At 61.2% G+C, this 14,230-nt stretch overlaps 2 protein-coding genes across 2 annotated transcripts; one reads left to right on the top strand and one right to left on the bottom strand.

The window, feature by feature from the left end:
- The first annotated feature begins 2,921 nt into the window (after positions 1-2,921).
- GFAP (glial fibrillary acidic protein) lies at positions 2,922-6,406 on the top strand. Its single transcript, XM_058858021.1, has 8 exons — positions 2,922-3,235; positions 3,721-3,781; positions 4,173-4,268; positions 4,336-4,497; positions 4,763-4,888; positions 5,092-5,312; positions 5,497-5,548; positions 6,141-6,406. The coding sequence occupies exons 1-8, from the start codon at positions 2,922-2,924 to the stop codon at positions 6,354-6,356; spliced, it is 1,248 nt and encodes a 415-aa protein (XP_058714004.1). The 3' UTR covers positions 6,357-6,406.
- Positions 6,407-10,346: 3,940 nt separating this feature from the next.
- Positions 10,347-14,180, bottom strand: CCDC103 (coiled-coil domain containing 103). The gene is made up of 3 exons (XM_058857958.1): positions 13,492-14,180; positions 12,357-12,489; positions 10,347-10,922 (listed from the first exon to the last, which is right to left on the bottom strand). Exons 1-3 carry the CDS (start codon positions 13,698-13,700, stop codon positions 10,455-10,457), a joined length of 810 nt encoding a protein of 269 aa, XP_058713941.1. The 5' UTR covers positions 13,701-14,180; the 3' UTR covers positions 10,347-10,454.
- Between the last annotated feature and the right edge of the window lie 50 nt (positions 14,181-14,230).

Genomic DNA, 14,230 nt, shown 5'->3' with positions numbered 1-14,230 from the left:
CGCCTGCCCACGGCAGCCGGACGCGCCGAGGCCGAGCAGCCCCGGGCAGTGGGGCCCAGGCACCCGGCAGCTCTGCGGGCCCGTGGCAGCTGGAGGCCACGTCTGCTGCCAGCCAGGAGCCAGGAGGCACTGGCACCTCCACACCCCTGTCCCCAGGACTGCCAGCAGCTCTCAGCACCGGTGCAGGCACAGAACGGTTTCAGGCTGTGTTTTGGGGTTGCTGTTGTGTCTCCCCATTCCCACAGCTGCTTGGATGGGGTCACGGAGCTGCTGGAGGACACGGCTCCAGTTCCAATGGGTTCACTCCTTGAGGTGGGGTTTTGGATCAGCTGGAGGGTGCAGTGGGGGAGAGAGACACCCAGGCTGGGAGAGGCCTCAGAGACTCCCCTGGGCTCTGCTTCCCTCTCCCTCCTTGTGCCAGTGCCCCCCTTCAGGCTCCCACAGCCTCCGCTACAACACGACCTGACCACCTAAAACCACAGCTTCCCCAATTGTTCTTCAGCTCCTTTTGGCTCCCAAAGCCCCTCTCACAGCTCCTCTTTGGGCTCCCACAAGGCTTCCCCTGCAGGGAGCCAGGGTTCAGGAGCAGCTCCCAGCTGAGCTGGCCTGGAAAAGGCACCAGTTCTGGGGTTGGGCTCCATTGTGGCTTCCCCCCATCTCCATCATCCCTGTCCTGTGGGTGCCTCTGCACCCTCTTCTGGGCACGGGGAGGGTCTGGGCACCCTGTCCCAGAGTGCAGGTGAGGGGTGGAGGAGCCACCCGCCCTCCTGGGACCTGAGCTCTGTATAGTGATGGGGAAAAGGTTTTGTTCTGTATTTCCCTCCTGCTCCAGCTCCATCACTGCCACCCTGGGACAGAGACCCCCAAGCACTGAACTCAGGAACCAGTGCTCCCATCACCCCTGTGATCTCCTTTCCTGCCGTGCCAGGGCACATCTGGCACTGGAACATCTGGTGCTCTGCACCAGCTCCTCTCAGCCACCCTCGGTGGTGACCACGTGTGACAGGAGCGGGGCTGGCACCGGGACAGCTCCGGGTGTGCTCCTGTCTCACGGGGCCGGGGTCACCGGCTGCTCCTGGCTCCTTCCCTGCTCCTTCCCTGCCCGCCAGCAGCCCATCTCACCTTTGTCTCCTTGAGCCTGGAAGCTTCCAATTAAAACTCCCAGTTCGTTTGTCTCATTAAGGGGGGCCGGGGAAGGGGAGGAGGAGGAGGAGGAGGAGGAGGAGGAGGGGGAGCCCAGCTCTGCCTCCCTCCGCTGCCGGCAGTGGCCGCTTCCCGTGCTTTGATCCCGCTGCGTGGGAGCCGGGACAGAATCAATCCCTGGGGAGCAGCGGGTGCCTCCACAGGACCCCAAAGCTCCCCAGTCCCCGCTCTGTCCCCACTGCACCCGCTGTGCAGCCCAGGGAGGGAGGGAGGGAGGTTCCCTGTCACCAGAGCTGTCACACAGCACGTGTCCCCAGGGGTGCCGCTGTTGTCTGGGGACACAAGAGCCACTGGGGGCTGTGTAGGGGCCCCAAGGCTGGAATTTCTGTGGGCACAACCCCTGGTGACAGCAGCACAGAACAGCCGGGGAAACACGGGGCCGGCTGGGGGCAGGGAGCCTCTGGGGATTAAAGAGGGAGGTGGGAGCTGTCCCAGTCCCACCAGTCACACCAGTATGGTCCCTGGCGGCTCTGGGTCTCTCCAGACGGCACCCACAGGGACACAGCCGCTGCCACAGCCCTCCCCACTGGCCACTGTTGGTGGCCCAGGGATGGTGGCTGTGGTGTCCCCGTCCCACGGCAGGCAGGAGCCTTTCCCGGCCATCGGCTGCCATCTACTGCCAGCGGCGGGGCCAGTCCCCATCCCTGCTGCCATCCCTGTCCCCATCCCTGTCCCCGTCCCTGCAGCAGAGTCACAGGGACCCCCCTGTCCCCCAGCCTCACCCCGGCTGCCTCTCGGGGCACCCACGCCGGTGTCACCACGTGTCGCTCATGTCCCCACGTCCCCAGAACACCCCCATCCCCTCCCCGGGCCGTGCCCAAGAGCCATCCATGCCCCAGTTTGTGGCCATTATGCTGTGGCTGGGAGGGACGGGGCTGGCGGTGGCCCCGTGCCCGGCCCTGGATCCAGCCCCCCGCGTTTCCCGGCAGTGCCGTGCCCTGGCACCAAGGACCCTCCCGGCTGTGCCACGGCTCTGGCTCCGCACAAAACCCCTTTCAGCCGCTGCGGAAAGCCCCTAGCAGCCAGTCCTGGCCCCCACCACCCCCTGCCATGTGCCACCAGGGGCAAAAGGCTCCCCAGAGTCAGTGTGTGGGGTCAGTGACATGGCCATGCACACTCAGCTGGGTGGGATAAACACCGACCTGGATTTGGGACGGGGACCGGGGCTCCAGGGCCACCACCCAGTGCTTCCACAGACCCATTGGGATGGGAAGGACTTAGGAGGCTCCAGCCACCTACCTAACAGTCGGTCTTCATAAGCAGCACCCCCAGTGCCCCATGGCATCACCCCCAGCCCATGGGGTGCCCGTGGCCACCGCTCTGTCCCCACCCTGGCCCCTTCCCCAATCCCTGCAGTGCCCGGTGGAGGAGCCAGCGGTGGGCAGGGGCTGTGCCGTGGTGCCCGGGCTGGGTGCCAGGGCACAGCCACCCCGCCGGGCGCCACAGCCTGGCGTCCTGCCGGCCCTCTGGCTCCCGGCCGGGGCAGTGCCGGGCAGCCGGCAGGACGGGGGCTCCCGGCCTCCATAAAATCCCCCGGCCGGACACATCGCGCCCACCCGTCCGGCATGGAGAGACAGCGCCTGTCCTCCTACGGCCGCCGCTTCGGCCCCTCCGTGCCCGTGTACCGGGTGCTCCCCGCCAGCCCCCCGGGCCGGCTCCGGGTGCCCCACAGCACCCAGCTGGGTCCCCGTGTGGGTCCCCGCCTGGGCTCGGGCAAGATGGACTTCTCACTGGCCACGGCGCTCAACTCGGAGTTCAGGGAGACGCGCACCAACGAGAAGGTGGAGATGATGGAGCTCAACGACCGCTTCGCCAGCTACATCGAGAAGGTTCGGCTGCTGGAGCAGCAGAACAAGGTGCTGGTGGTGGAGCTGAACCAGGCGCGGGACCAGGAGCCCTCGCGCACGGCCGACATCTACCAGGACGAGCTGCGGGAGCTGCGGCGCCGCGTGGAGCACTTGGCCACCGCCAAGGCCAGGCTGGAGATGGAGAGGGACAACCTGGCGGAGGACCTCGGCAGCCTCCAGCAGAAGTAAGGCACTGTCCAGCTTGGGGTGGCCCTGGGGACCGGGGTGGCCCACTTGGGATGGGTGTCAGGGTGACTACCAGGACCAGGGTGGCCACTGGAACCGAAGGGGAAGCAGGGACCAGGATGGACACCAGGATGATGATCAGGATCTTTCTGGTGATGGGAACCGTGGTGATGACAAGGGCCAGGGTGATCCCTGGGATGTGAATGGAGTCCAGGGTGTCCCCAGGGGTCAGAGTGGCCCCTGAGACATGAGCAGGGTAGCCTTGGGGACCAGGGACTGGTGTGTACCAGGATCATGGTGGGATATGGGTGACCCCTGGGAACAGTGTGGGATGGTGTGGGGGTGTGTGGGGTAAGCAAGAGGTGACCTAGGTTTGGGGGCTGCTGGTGCTGTGGGGCTGTGTCAGCTCAGGGGGGTCTGTCTGTGGGCTGAGAGTGACCAGCCACGGTGCCAGACGTGTAACTGTGCCTCTGCTCCGGCACAGGCTGCAGGACGAGGTGACCCTGAGGCTGGAGGCCGAGAGCAACCTGGCTGCCTACAGGCAGGTGAGGGCAGAGGCCAGATCCCAGCCTGGGCTCCCTTTGGAATGGGCAGGGATGGGGTAGGGGTGGACAGGGAGGTAGCAGGGATGGGCAGGAGCAGGAACTGAGGGACTGGTATGTGTTACAGTGAGCAGGTAGGGAGCAGGGATGGAGTAGGGATGAATGGGAAGGGCAGGGATGGAGCAGGGATGAATGGGAAGGGCAGGGATGGACAGATACAGAGCATGGATGGGCAGGAATGGCAGGAGTGGGCAGTGAGTGACTGGGAAATGCTATGATGGGCAGAGAGAGGTAGTGCTGGGTGGGAGTGGGAGGGAATGGACATGACAGCTGAGGACAGAGGAGAGCTGGGTGGCCAGCTGGGACAGTCTCTCCTGTGCCCCCATGGTGACAGGACGTGGACAATGCTGCCTTGGCTCGCCTGGACCTGGAGCGGCGCGTGGGGACCCTGCAGGACGAGATCGCCTTCCTCCACAAGGTCCACGAGGAGGTAACCCCGCTCTGGGGCTGGGGACCCCGGGGCTCAGGGGGCTGCCCTGACCCCCCTGTCCCCACAGGAGCTGCGGGAGCTGCAGGAGCAGCTGGCCCGGCAGCGGGTGCACGTGGAGGTGGACGTGAGCAAGCCGGACCTGACGGCCGCCCTGCGCGACATCCGCAGCCAGTACGAGGCCATGGCCGCCAGCAATGTCCAGGAGACCGAGGAGTGGTACAAGTCCAAGGTGCAGTGGGAGCTGCTTGCCCCAGAGACAGATGGCCTGGCTGTCCCCTCCTGGGGTGTCACCATCTCGGGGCTGGGGTTGATCACTCGGGGTGGGTGGTTCTCGGTGGTGTGCAGGGTTCAGGATCTCTGTTGTCCCCACTCATGCCAGGGATGTCTCTGCTTGCCACATGTCCCTGCTGTGGAGCAGAGCACGGTTGTGTTCCCACACCAGAACCCATCCCTGCCCTGTGGTCCCACCCCATGGCACTCATCCCCTGCCCCAGTTTGCAGATCTGACGGACGCGGCCGCCCGACACGCCGAGGCCTTGAGGGTGGCCAAGCAGGAGGCCAACGAGTACCGGCGCCAGCTCCAGGCCCTCACCTGCGACCTGGAGGCTCTGCGGGGCTCCGTAAGTGACAGCTGTGGGGTGCAAGGCCAGGGACACGGCCTCAGGGGGCTGCCAGCATCAGGGGGTTCCCTGGCAGGACCACCACCCAATGCCAGGGGAAAGGCTGGTGCCGAGGGTGGGAGATGCACGGGCACTGGGGAGAGCCCCCAGCTCTCAGGAGAAGGTGGCCATGGAGGGTGTCACGGTCCCCCATGGCCCCCCAGAATGAGTCCCTGGAGAGGCAGCTGCGGGAGCTGGAGGAGCGCTATGCCCTGGAGACGGCTGGCTACCAGGACACAGTGGTGCGGCTGGAGGAGGACATCCACAGCCTCAAGCAGGAGATGGCCCAGCACCTGCAGGACTACCAGGACTTGCTCAACGTCAAGCTGGCCCTCGACATCGAGATCGCCACGTACCGCAAGCTGCTGGAGGGCGAGGAGAGCAGGTGACAGTTCCACCTGCACCTCCCACCCCAGCCACACCCCTAACCAAGCCCAAGTCCTCCTGGTCCCTCTGGGTTGTCTGGCTGGGTTGGGGACCATCCTCCAGCCCTGCTGCCACAGCCCCAGGGAGGAGCTGGGGGGCAGCAGGACCTTGTGCTGTTCCCAATGCTCCTTTTGCCCCTGCAGGATCACCATCCCTGTGCAGAGCTTCTCCAACCTGCAGATCCGAGGTGAGGCTGTGCCCCACAAGTGGGAAGGGGGAGCGGGATGGTGGCACAGAGAGGGCTTCTGGGGGCTCTGTGGCAGGAGAAGCCACCTTGGCCATCCCTGCTCCATTTACAGGGACCATTTTCTCTGAATCTCAGGGAACCTGGACACCTGGGAGCCCCCAGGGTGGGGGGAGGAGGGTGCCATGGCCATATCCCCAAGGCTGAACATGTCCCCAAGACTGATGATGATGATCGCATCATCATGTCCTGAATGACAACCACACCCTGAAGGCCAGCTGTGTCCCAAAGTACAACCCTGTCCCCAGGCTCAATCACAACCCAAAGCCACCCATGGTCAACAAAATCTCCAAGGCCAGAAATGTCTCCAGCTGTCCCTGAAGCCCAAGTGTGTCCACAGGACTCATGAGATCCCACAGCCTCCCACATCCCCGAGGCCAACCCTGTCCCTGGGGCCGGTTGTGTCCCCAGGGCTGCTGTCTCTCATGGTTCAGGGGTCTTCAGCCCAATCAGTTTTCTTTGGGCTTCTCCTCTTGGGTGTGGCTGGAATGGCCATGCCCTGGGCAGGATGTCACTGCCTTGTCCTGCCCATGTTCCCCAGAGACCAGCCTGGACACCAAATCTGTGTCAGAAGCCCATGTAAAGAGGAGCATCGTGGTCAAAACTGTGGAGACCCGAGATGGAGAGGTGGGAAATTCTCATTTGTGTCACCCACGCTCCATCCCCACCTCCCCACAGGGTGTCCCCAAGGGACTGGCACATGGGGCCACCATTCCTGAGCCCCACGAGCAGCCCAGGCAGGGAGCCAGTGATCGCTGAGAGTATGGCATGATCTGGCTCTGGGTCCTGGTGGAGCTGAGGCTGGCAGCTCACAGAGAAAACTGTCCCTGTCCTTGTCCCCAAGCTCGTTCAGAGCCCGGGCAGGCTCAGCCGGTGGCAGAACCCGACCCCGAGCTGAGGGTCCCTCTGCCTCCGCCTGCAGGTGCTGAAGGAGTCCAAGCAGGAGCACAAGGAGGGGCCGTAGGGCCTCGGTCCCTCCCGGTGGGCAGGGCAGGGGGCTCGGGGCACGGGAGGGGTCGGTGGCGGCTCGGACGGGGCATCTCCCTCCCGTGCACCCCTCGGCTCTCCCCTGCCCCCGTGCCCGGGGCCCGCTGGGGCTGGAGCCCGCAGAGCACCCGCGGGACCGGGCAGCAGCCGGGGCAGCCCAGCGGATCCGGGCCGGGCTGAGCTCCCCACCGGGATGCTGCCACATTCCCACAGCACGGAGCGCCTGGGGTTTGGGGGCTCTTCCTGCCTCATCCTGGGTCTCCAGGGAGAGTCTGTCCTGTTTCAATCTCCGTGCACCGAAAGGCAACACGATGGTGGCAGGAGCAATGTCCCTGCATCCACTCGGATCCACCTGGGAGACCTCCCTGGATCTCCCCGGTGCACCCAGACCCTGAGCACCCTCGGATGGGGGGATGAGGGTGCGAGGTACCGGCTGGAGAGGGACCTTTCCCTGTCACCAAGCACTGTGTGAACTCAGCTGGGAGGCAGGGGCAGGAGGAAGGGGAGGATGGAGAGGCAGGGGAGGATGGAAGAGGATGATGGAAAGGAAGGGGAAGCGTGGAGAAGCAGTTTGCTCTTGGGTTGGAGTCAGGGGGTGACAAAACGAGCATCAGGAGGGGTTCCTGAGGGTGCTGAGGTGTCTGAGGTGGGTTGTGGAGCTACACAGTGGCCTCAAAGGCTTCTCCTGGCACAGAGCCACGGGGCTGTCCTGATGGTATTGGGTGACTGTCACCAACACTGGCAGGAAAAAACAGATCTGAGGAACTCATGGTGAGGGGTGACCCACAGCCCTATGGTGGGGAACTCTCATGCAGGTGAAAATGGAGAGGAGAGGGGTGCAGAGGAGGAGAAGAAAGGTGTCAGAGCACCTGTGAGTGTCTCACAACACAAGGTACCACCTGCAACCAAGGAGTGACAGAGGAGTCTTGTCACTTGGGGGTCACACTGGGAGCCAGGGGCTCTGGGGACTGGGACTGCCCCAGCCACAGTCCCTGCCCCACACAGAGCCTGAGTCACCCCCTCCATGGGCATTCAAGATAGGATTGGAAGAAACCCCTTGTCCCTGGGCTGCATGGGGCCCTGTGCCCCATTTATCCTCCCCCAGAGTCGTTGCCCAGCCTGGTGCTCACCCACAGCCCTGTCCCCACCTTCACTGCAGCCCCTGACCATGAGCAGGACCTGCCTGATGCCACCTGACATAGGAACAATGAGCCAGCAGCACTTCCTGTGCCCTGTCACCCTTGGGGATGAGCAGACAGCTGCCCTTGGGTGCTGTCCCCTCGGTCACCTTGGTCAGGTGCTGAGCAGCTTTGCTCTGACTCCAGAAACACAACACCCAGCCCCATCACTGCTGTTCCCAGGGCAGGAGGTGTTCTGGGTGGTGCCCAGGGTGGGAATGCAGGGGGATGGTGCAGGGCTGGGACACCGTGAGCAGCTTCCCTTGCTACTGAATTAATGCACTAACGCTGCCGCAGCTCGGGATGAGAATAAAGCTAATGAGCACACTTGGCTTCCGTGGTTGTGCCTGCATCCACCTCTCTGCAGCCAGCACCGTGGGATTTGGGGATTATCTGGGGTGGTGGGGACCTCTGGGAATCCAAACCAATCCTGATGTTGCAGGGGGATGTGCTCAGGGCTGAGCCCCAGGGCACTCCAGGGGCCAACACCCACAAAGGACTGAACAGAGGGGAGGGGGGTGCAGGGATAATGCCCAAGGGCAGTGGGGTGGGAGAGATCCCCTTCCCAGGATGGGAATCAGGGATCTGCTGTGGGTTCTTCACCCTCAAACCCAGCTCCTTGCCCACACAGTCCCAGGCTGCAGCTCCTGGGAAGCTCCCAGGACTTGCTGCAGCTGTTGGGGCTGAGGGAGGACTGGAGATGCTGCACATCATCGACACGGTTCAAGGGCCAGAGCACCACTGAGACCCTCAGTGCCCTCCTGGACAAAGGGATTTTTGCTGAAATCCTCAAGCCACATCCTCAGAAAAAGGAGATGAGCCTGGAGGGCACATCCTGCTCCATTCTGAGGATTAAGTGTCCACCAAAACCCTGCAGAGATGTCACAACCTTTGGGGGACGTTTGAGATGACTTTGTCAGGCACAAACATTTACTCCCAACTCCTCGGGAACTGTAATTGGGCAAGTTAAAAACACCTTGAAATCAGCCATTTCTGAAGAAAATCATCAGATCAGTTTGAAAAATACTTCTCCTTCACAAGTTAAAAAAAATAAAAACAACCCCACCAAAATAAGAAGTAAAAAAAGAAAAGGTATGGGTTTGCTCCAGCTGAGAAGCTCAAAAGGAACAATGAAGGGCTTGGGACACACAGTTCTCAACACGGAAAACAAGGCAAACAAGGGTGACAAAAGCAAGTATTAATTGGATTTAAATAGTGTGGTGGATGTTTTTAGCAGCCTCTTAGAAAAACCGCTGTAATAAATCACTCTTGCAGATCAAGAACTCTCCAGAGTTTGGCCAGAATGTCTTGTACCAGCTCCAAGTTTTCTTTTGAGAAGGACTTTAGTGAGCTTTAACTCCCACTGCCAACCAGTGGCAGAGCCAGGAACAAATCCTGTCAGTGTGAAATCCCACCTGGAGCAAACCCTGGCTCTGTCAAATTGTGCCTGTCCCTACTGAGCTGTGCCAAAACAGGGAGTTTCCCACATCAGTCCTTGCTGTCCCACTCCTGCCCTGAGGGGAGGGAGAGCAGGGACTTGGCAGTGTTTGACTGTTGGTGGCCAGAACACCGGGAATTTCCAATGGGAGGATGGTCCAGGGTGCCCAAATGCCCTGTGGGGATCATGTTCCAGCCTGGATGGGTTCTCCAGTGCCCACCAGCAGCTGCCCATGTGGACAAGGCTGATGATGATGATGCCCAGATTTCCTCCCCACAGATCCTGACTGAGTGCCCACATGGGCAAGGATGATGATGATGATGAAGCTCATGTTTACTCCTCACAGACCCTGCTTGGCCCCTCAGCGCAGCTCAGGTCCCACCATGACCTGGCTGACCTGGAAAGGGTCCTGGTGGGTCTCACAGCCCCATCCTCTGTCACCATTCACACAATCTCTGCTCCACTGCATTTCTCCTGAGTCTTCCCTCCAAACCCCAGGGATTTTGCCTTTCCCAAGAGGTGGGGATGCAGCAGGCTGCTCCCAGCCTCGACATCCTCACCCTGAGCCTTGGCACCACTCAAGCAGTGTGCCTGTTCCCACCAGAGCTGTGACTGTTGTGCCAGGGCTGTTCCGGCATCAAAATCCCCCATCCCAATCTTGGGTAACTCCAGGATCTTTTGTTGAAGTCTCCAGCCCTCAGTTGTCCTCAGCTGTGCAAAGGCAGGAGGAATGGCACCGCAGCAGAGTGCAGGGACACACATGTCCCCTCAAATGGTGCCACAAAGCCCAGTGCCAGGCCTCAGGGGTGAACCTGGACCCTGCCATCAGGTACCTGGTGGTTTCTCCAGGGCAGGTGGGAGTAGGTGGTTCCAGTCTGCCAGGGTGACTCTGCCATTTGCTGCACTGGGATTGAGAAGGAAATGGACGTGACAGTCATCACTGTCATCCATGACATCTCCTAAAACCCCTCAGTGACCGTGGATGGGGTGGAAGAGGAAAGAGACCATCTGGGTTTGGGTTTCTCCTGCAAAACTACCACCCAGTGTTTTCTTTCCCTTGGTTTTCTCCTCATCCAAGAGACTCTCCCATACCCATCCATGAGGATACTCTGCTCAGAGATGACAGCACCACAGCTTGAGAGCTAAACTTTATTTGTACAGAACTTGTGACTTGGGTGATGCTAAAGTCAAGCTTTGAATTTTTTCTAGGCCTCTTTTCCCCTGTTTCTGCTCAATCCTGGTGTTCCTGCTCCCTCAGCTGACCTGGTAACACTTCATCAACTCCACCACTGTCCTCTCCTCCTCAGTTTCCTTTTCCAAGTGGGTCTCCACGGGATGGGCTTCCCTCCCTGCCTCACAGCTGGCCAGGCCACCAGGCTGGCCAGCAGCCTGACAATCCCTGCTCTGCAGCTTCCTGAACAAATCCTGGCTGCTCTCCTTCTCGGCCTGGCTCAGGAGAGCCACATTCAGCCCAAAGCGCTTGGTGCCCGCCAGGCTCTGCAGGATCTGAAGGATGGCAGCTCTGTCTCTGGGATGGATGTTCTCTGCCAGCACTGTCAGGAATTCCCCCAGGAGACCAAAGCCCACATCAGCCTGGAAGATCCTGCCCAAGGCCTCCCCTCCGAGCTCCAGCAAAAACTGGTATTTCTCTGTCCCACTTTTCAAGTATCTGCGCCAATCTCTGTGAAATTCTGCAGCAGTCCCAGGCAGCTGATCCAGTTCCTGAAGGAGAAAGGAGACACTCAGATCCTTTTGTTTCATTCCCTCTTTAAGACTTTGATCCCCTCACACCAATCAGCCCACAGAGACACAAACCCTGAGATGTTTTTACAGGGACAGCTCGAGGAGCTGCTGAGGAGGAAAAGGGGAAGACAAGGAAATGCCAGGTGCTTTTAACCCTAAGAAACCAGGGACCCCCAGGGGGAAAAGGGGAGTGGGGATGAGATGTAACACCCAGTGTGAAGTCAGATGGTTGTGGAGTGACCCCAAGCCCAACCAGAGTCAGACTCTGGATCTACCAGCATTGCCTGGGAAGGGATCTCATGGAGGTCAGGACAGGGAACACCAAGCACTGAAAGGAAAAAAACAGGTAGTGACAGAGAAAAGGTGGGAGATGCAAACCCCAGAAGATGTGCAGATGCCCTGCCTGGTACCACCCAGCATTGGTGGGTCTGTGGCAGAGCAGAGACTGAGAGCTGAGGTAAAGGAAATCCCATTTTATACCAGCTCTAATTAACTGCTGAGCTCATCCCTGCTGGGTTACTGATGCACAGGCTGAAGGAGGAGGCAAATGTGCAGCTTTTCTACAGCCAGGGAACAAGGCAAAGTGACATCAGCTGGGACTGAGCACAGAGGGGAAAAGCTCTGGAGATCTGAGCCTGGTGCTGATGGGACTGGGAGCAGGATTTGCTTGGGGAGATCATTGCTCAGTCCAAGGAAACACAATGCTACTCAGGAGAGTTGCAAAAGATCTTGTAATAAACACAGGCCAATGAAATCCAGCATCATAAACAATCCTTGGGATTGTTTATAAGGCAATCCATGAAATTGCCTTGTCATGTGAAACATCCATGGGAAACATCCAGTGACCAGGACACTCCAGCGTGGACAGAGCCCACAGCAGGGGCAGGACTGAGGTGACTCCAATCACAAACAACTGGGACAGAAAATGTGTCCCTGTTTCCCACCACTGAGGGACTCAGAGAGCTTGTCAGGCATGGTCAGGATTAACCCAACCCAGCCCTTTTCCATGATCCTTAAACCATGGGCAAAGCCTGTGCTCAGGGACTCTGCAGCTGGAGGCTGTTCCGGGGAGGATCCTGGTGCACAGCCCTGGCTCTGGCTCTGGAGCTGGGAGCTGCTCCCAGCCAGGAGAGACAGCCCCCACAGACTGTTCCTGGCCACCATGGGGGCACTGGGAGCTCTGGGTCCATCCAGGGTGTGCAGCCAGGCCTCCATTCACACAGGGATAGAGCGGACTCTTCCTGAAGGAGCCCAGCCTGACCCCATGCTGATCCAAACCCTGATATTCCAGGGGCCCAGGAGGGCTGGCTTGCACCCAGAGCAAGTCCTGAGTAACTCTTGCATTCCATTTAACACCCAGATGATTCCTGAGTCATTTCCAGCTGTGGATGGTCCTGGCAGCCTCGCCCTCACCTGTGGGATCTCCACAGCGTGGGCAGGTGCTGCCTTGGCCGGGGCTGCACAGGGATTCCACAGCACATTCCTCCTCTGTCCCAGCCTGTCCTTCTTCTCCAGGGGCTTCAGGTGTGAGGCCAGCACAATCTCCCTAAAGGGAACAGGGACAGGAAGGACATGTGGCAAGAGAAAACACTGAGGCTTCAAGGTGCTTCTCTGAGCCAATTTCTGACTTTGGGCTGTATGGATCACCCAGAGGGGCTGGACAGGCTGGAGGAGCAGGCCCTTATCAATACAAGGATAAATCAGCTTAAAATCCCTCAGGAATCCCATCATAGGGACTGGCAAGGTATTTGGGGGGAAAGCCATTTGAAAGTATTTTCCTGCTTCTCAGGGATCAAGTGGTATGGGGGAATGAGACAGATATGAATCCATGAATGGAATTTGATCTGGTCCCAGAATCCCTCCCAAGTGTGGTAAAAGTCCTACATCTACCTATCAAACCAGGCTGGATCCACAGGCAATCCAGGAGTTTGGAGTGCACTGGGAGTGCCTAACACTGCTCCATGGAGCATTCCCTGCCATCCCAACCTGCTCACAACCCCCTGGACAGAGCAATGACAGGAGCAGGAACAGGCTGGGAAGAGCACAGGGGACAGTCACCCTCTGCTTCTGCACTCCCAGCATGGCCTGGGGATGTGGGGAGAGCGGGGGGGCTGGGGGTGGGAATGGGAAGAGGTGACAGTGTCCTGGGGAGGGGACAGTGTTCTGGGGAGGGCACAGTGTTCTGAGGAGGGTACAGTGTCCTGGGGAGGGGACAGTGCCATTCCACTGCTGGCCACAGCCGGGCGACCACAGGGACCGGCCACGGAGCAGGGACAGATCTCAGCCCTCACGGGGCCACCTGAGGAGTTTTGGGACAAATCTCAACCAAGGCCGAGTGTCCCAAAACTCCTGCGGGCTTTGTCCTCGGAGCCGGGGCTGTTCCGGGCATCCTGAGGCTGCTGCCCCTCGGGTCCCCCAAGAGCAGAGCTCGGCCCATCAGCTCCGAGCTCAGACCCCGAGGGGTCCCAGACCCCCAAACGACTTCCCTGCTCTTCCCGGGCCCGGGCGACCCCGCTGGGCCCCTCGGGCCGGTCCCCGAGCCCCGGACCTGAACTGGCTGTAGTCGGGGACGCCCTGGCGCAGAGCCCGCAGCTTGGCCTCGCCCTCCCGCTGCCGCCGCTCGTCCTCCGCCAGCGCCGCCCGCAGCTCCCGCTCCAGCGCCGGGAGAGCTCCGGCCGGGTCCATCCCCGGGTCCATCCCCGGATCTGTCCCCGGATCTATCCCCGGATCCATCCCCGGATCCATCCCCGGATCCATCCCCGGGTCCGTCCCCGGAGCGCGGGCAGGCACCGCCGCCACCTGCGGGACGTGGGGCCGGGGCCGGCTGGGGGAACAGGGACCCCTCCTGTCGAGACAGCCCTGCCCGCGATGGCTTCGAGGAGCCACTTCTGTCACAACAGCGCTGCCAGGACTGGCCTCACAACCCCGATCGTATCGTGACAGTCCCGCCTGGCGGACCCCACTGTGACAGCCTAAAGGCCGCGCACGTGGATGGCAACTGGGGCTCCCCTTTCGCGAAGCCTCCCCGGCCTTGACACACCGCCGGCCCCGGGGCCCCTCGCTCTGTCGCGACAGCCCCGCGGGTGACGAACAGCTCGGCGAGAGCCGCTCTCTCTATCGCGACAGTCCCGCTCCCGCCGCCGGGGCCGCGGAAGGTCCCCGAGGCTGCCCCGGCCGCGCCTGACAGAACCGGCCCGGCCGTGCCGCGCTGCCCCGCTCGGCCCGCGGTCCCCGGGACGCTCCGGAGCCCGGCCCAGCCCCGGAGCCCGGCCCAGCCCTGGAGCCAC

The sequence above is a fragment of the Poecile atricapillus genome, chromosome 27 (assembly GCF_030490865.1).
Source record: "Poecile atricapillus isolate bPoeAtr1 chromosome 27, bPoeAtr1.hap1, whole genome shotgun sequence".
Classification (NCBI taxonomy): Eukaryota; Metazoa; Chordata; class Aves; order Passeriformes; family Paridae; genus Poecile; species Poecile atricapillus.
This window is presented reverse-complemented; position numbering and strand designations above follow the sequence as displayed.

Coding starts and splice junctions, on each gene's coding strand:
- GFAP (XM_058858021.1), top strand. CDS start 2,922: ATGGACTTCTCACTGGCCACGGCGCTCAACTCGGAGTTCAGGGAGACG. Junction 4,269..4,335: donor TCCACAAGGTCCACGAGGAG/GTAACCCCGCTC, acceptor CTGTCCCCACAG/GAGCTGCGGGAGCTGCAGGA. Junction 4,889..5,091: donor TGGAGGCTCTGCGGGGCTCC/GTAAGTGACAGC, acceptor ATGGCCCCCCAG/AATGAGTCCCTGGAGAGGCA.
- CCDC103 (XM_058857958.1), bottom strand. CDS start 13,700: ATGGATCCGGGGATGGATCCGGGGATGGATCCGGGGATAGATCCGGGG. Junction 12,490..13,491: donor CCCGACTACAGCCAGTTCAG/GTCCGGGGCTCG, acceptor TGTTCCCTTTAG/GGAGATTGTGCTGGCCTCAC. Junction 10,923..12,356: donor ACGCTGTGGAGATCCCACAG/GTGAGGGCGAGG, acceptor TTTCTCCTTCAG/GAACTGGATCAGCTGCCTGG.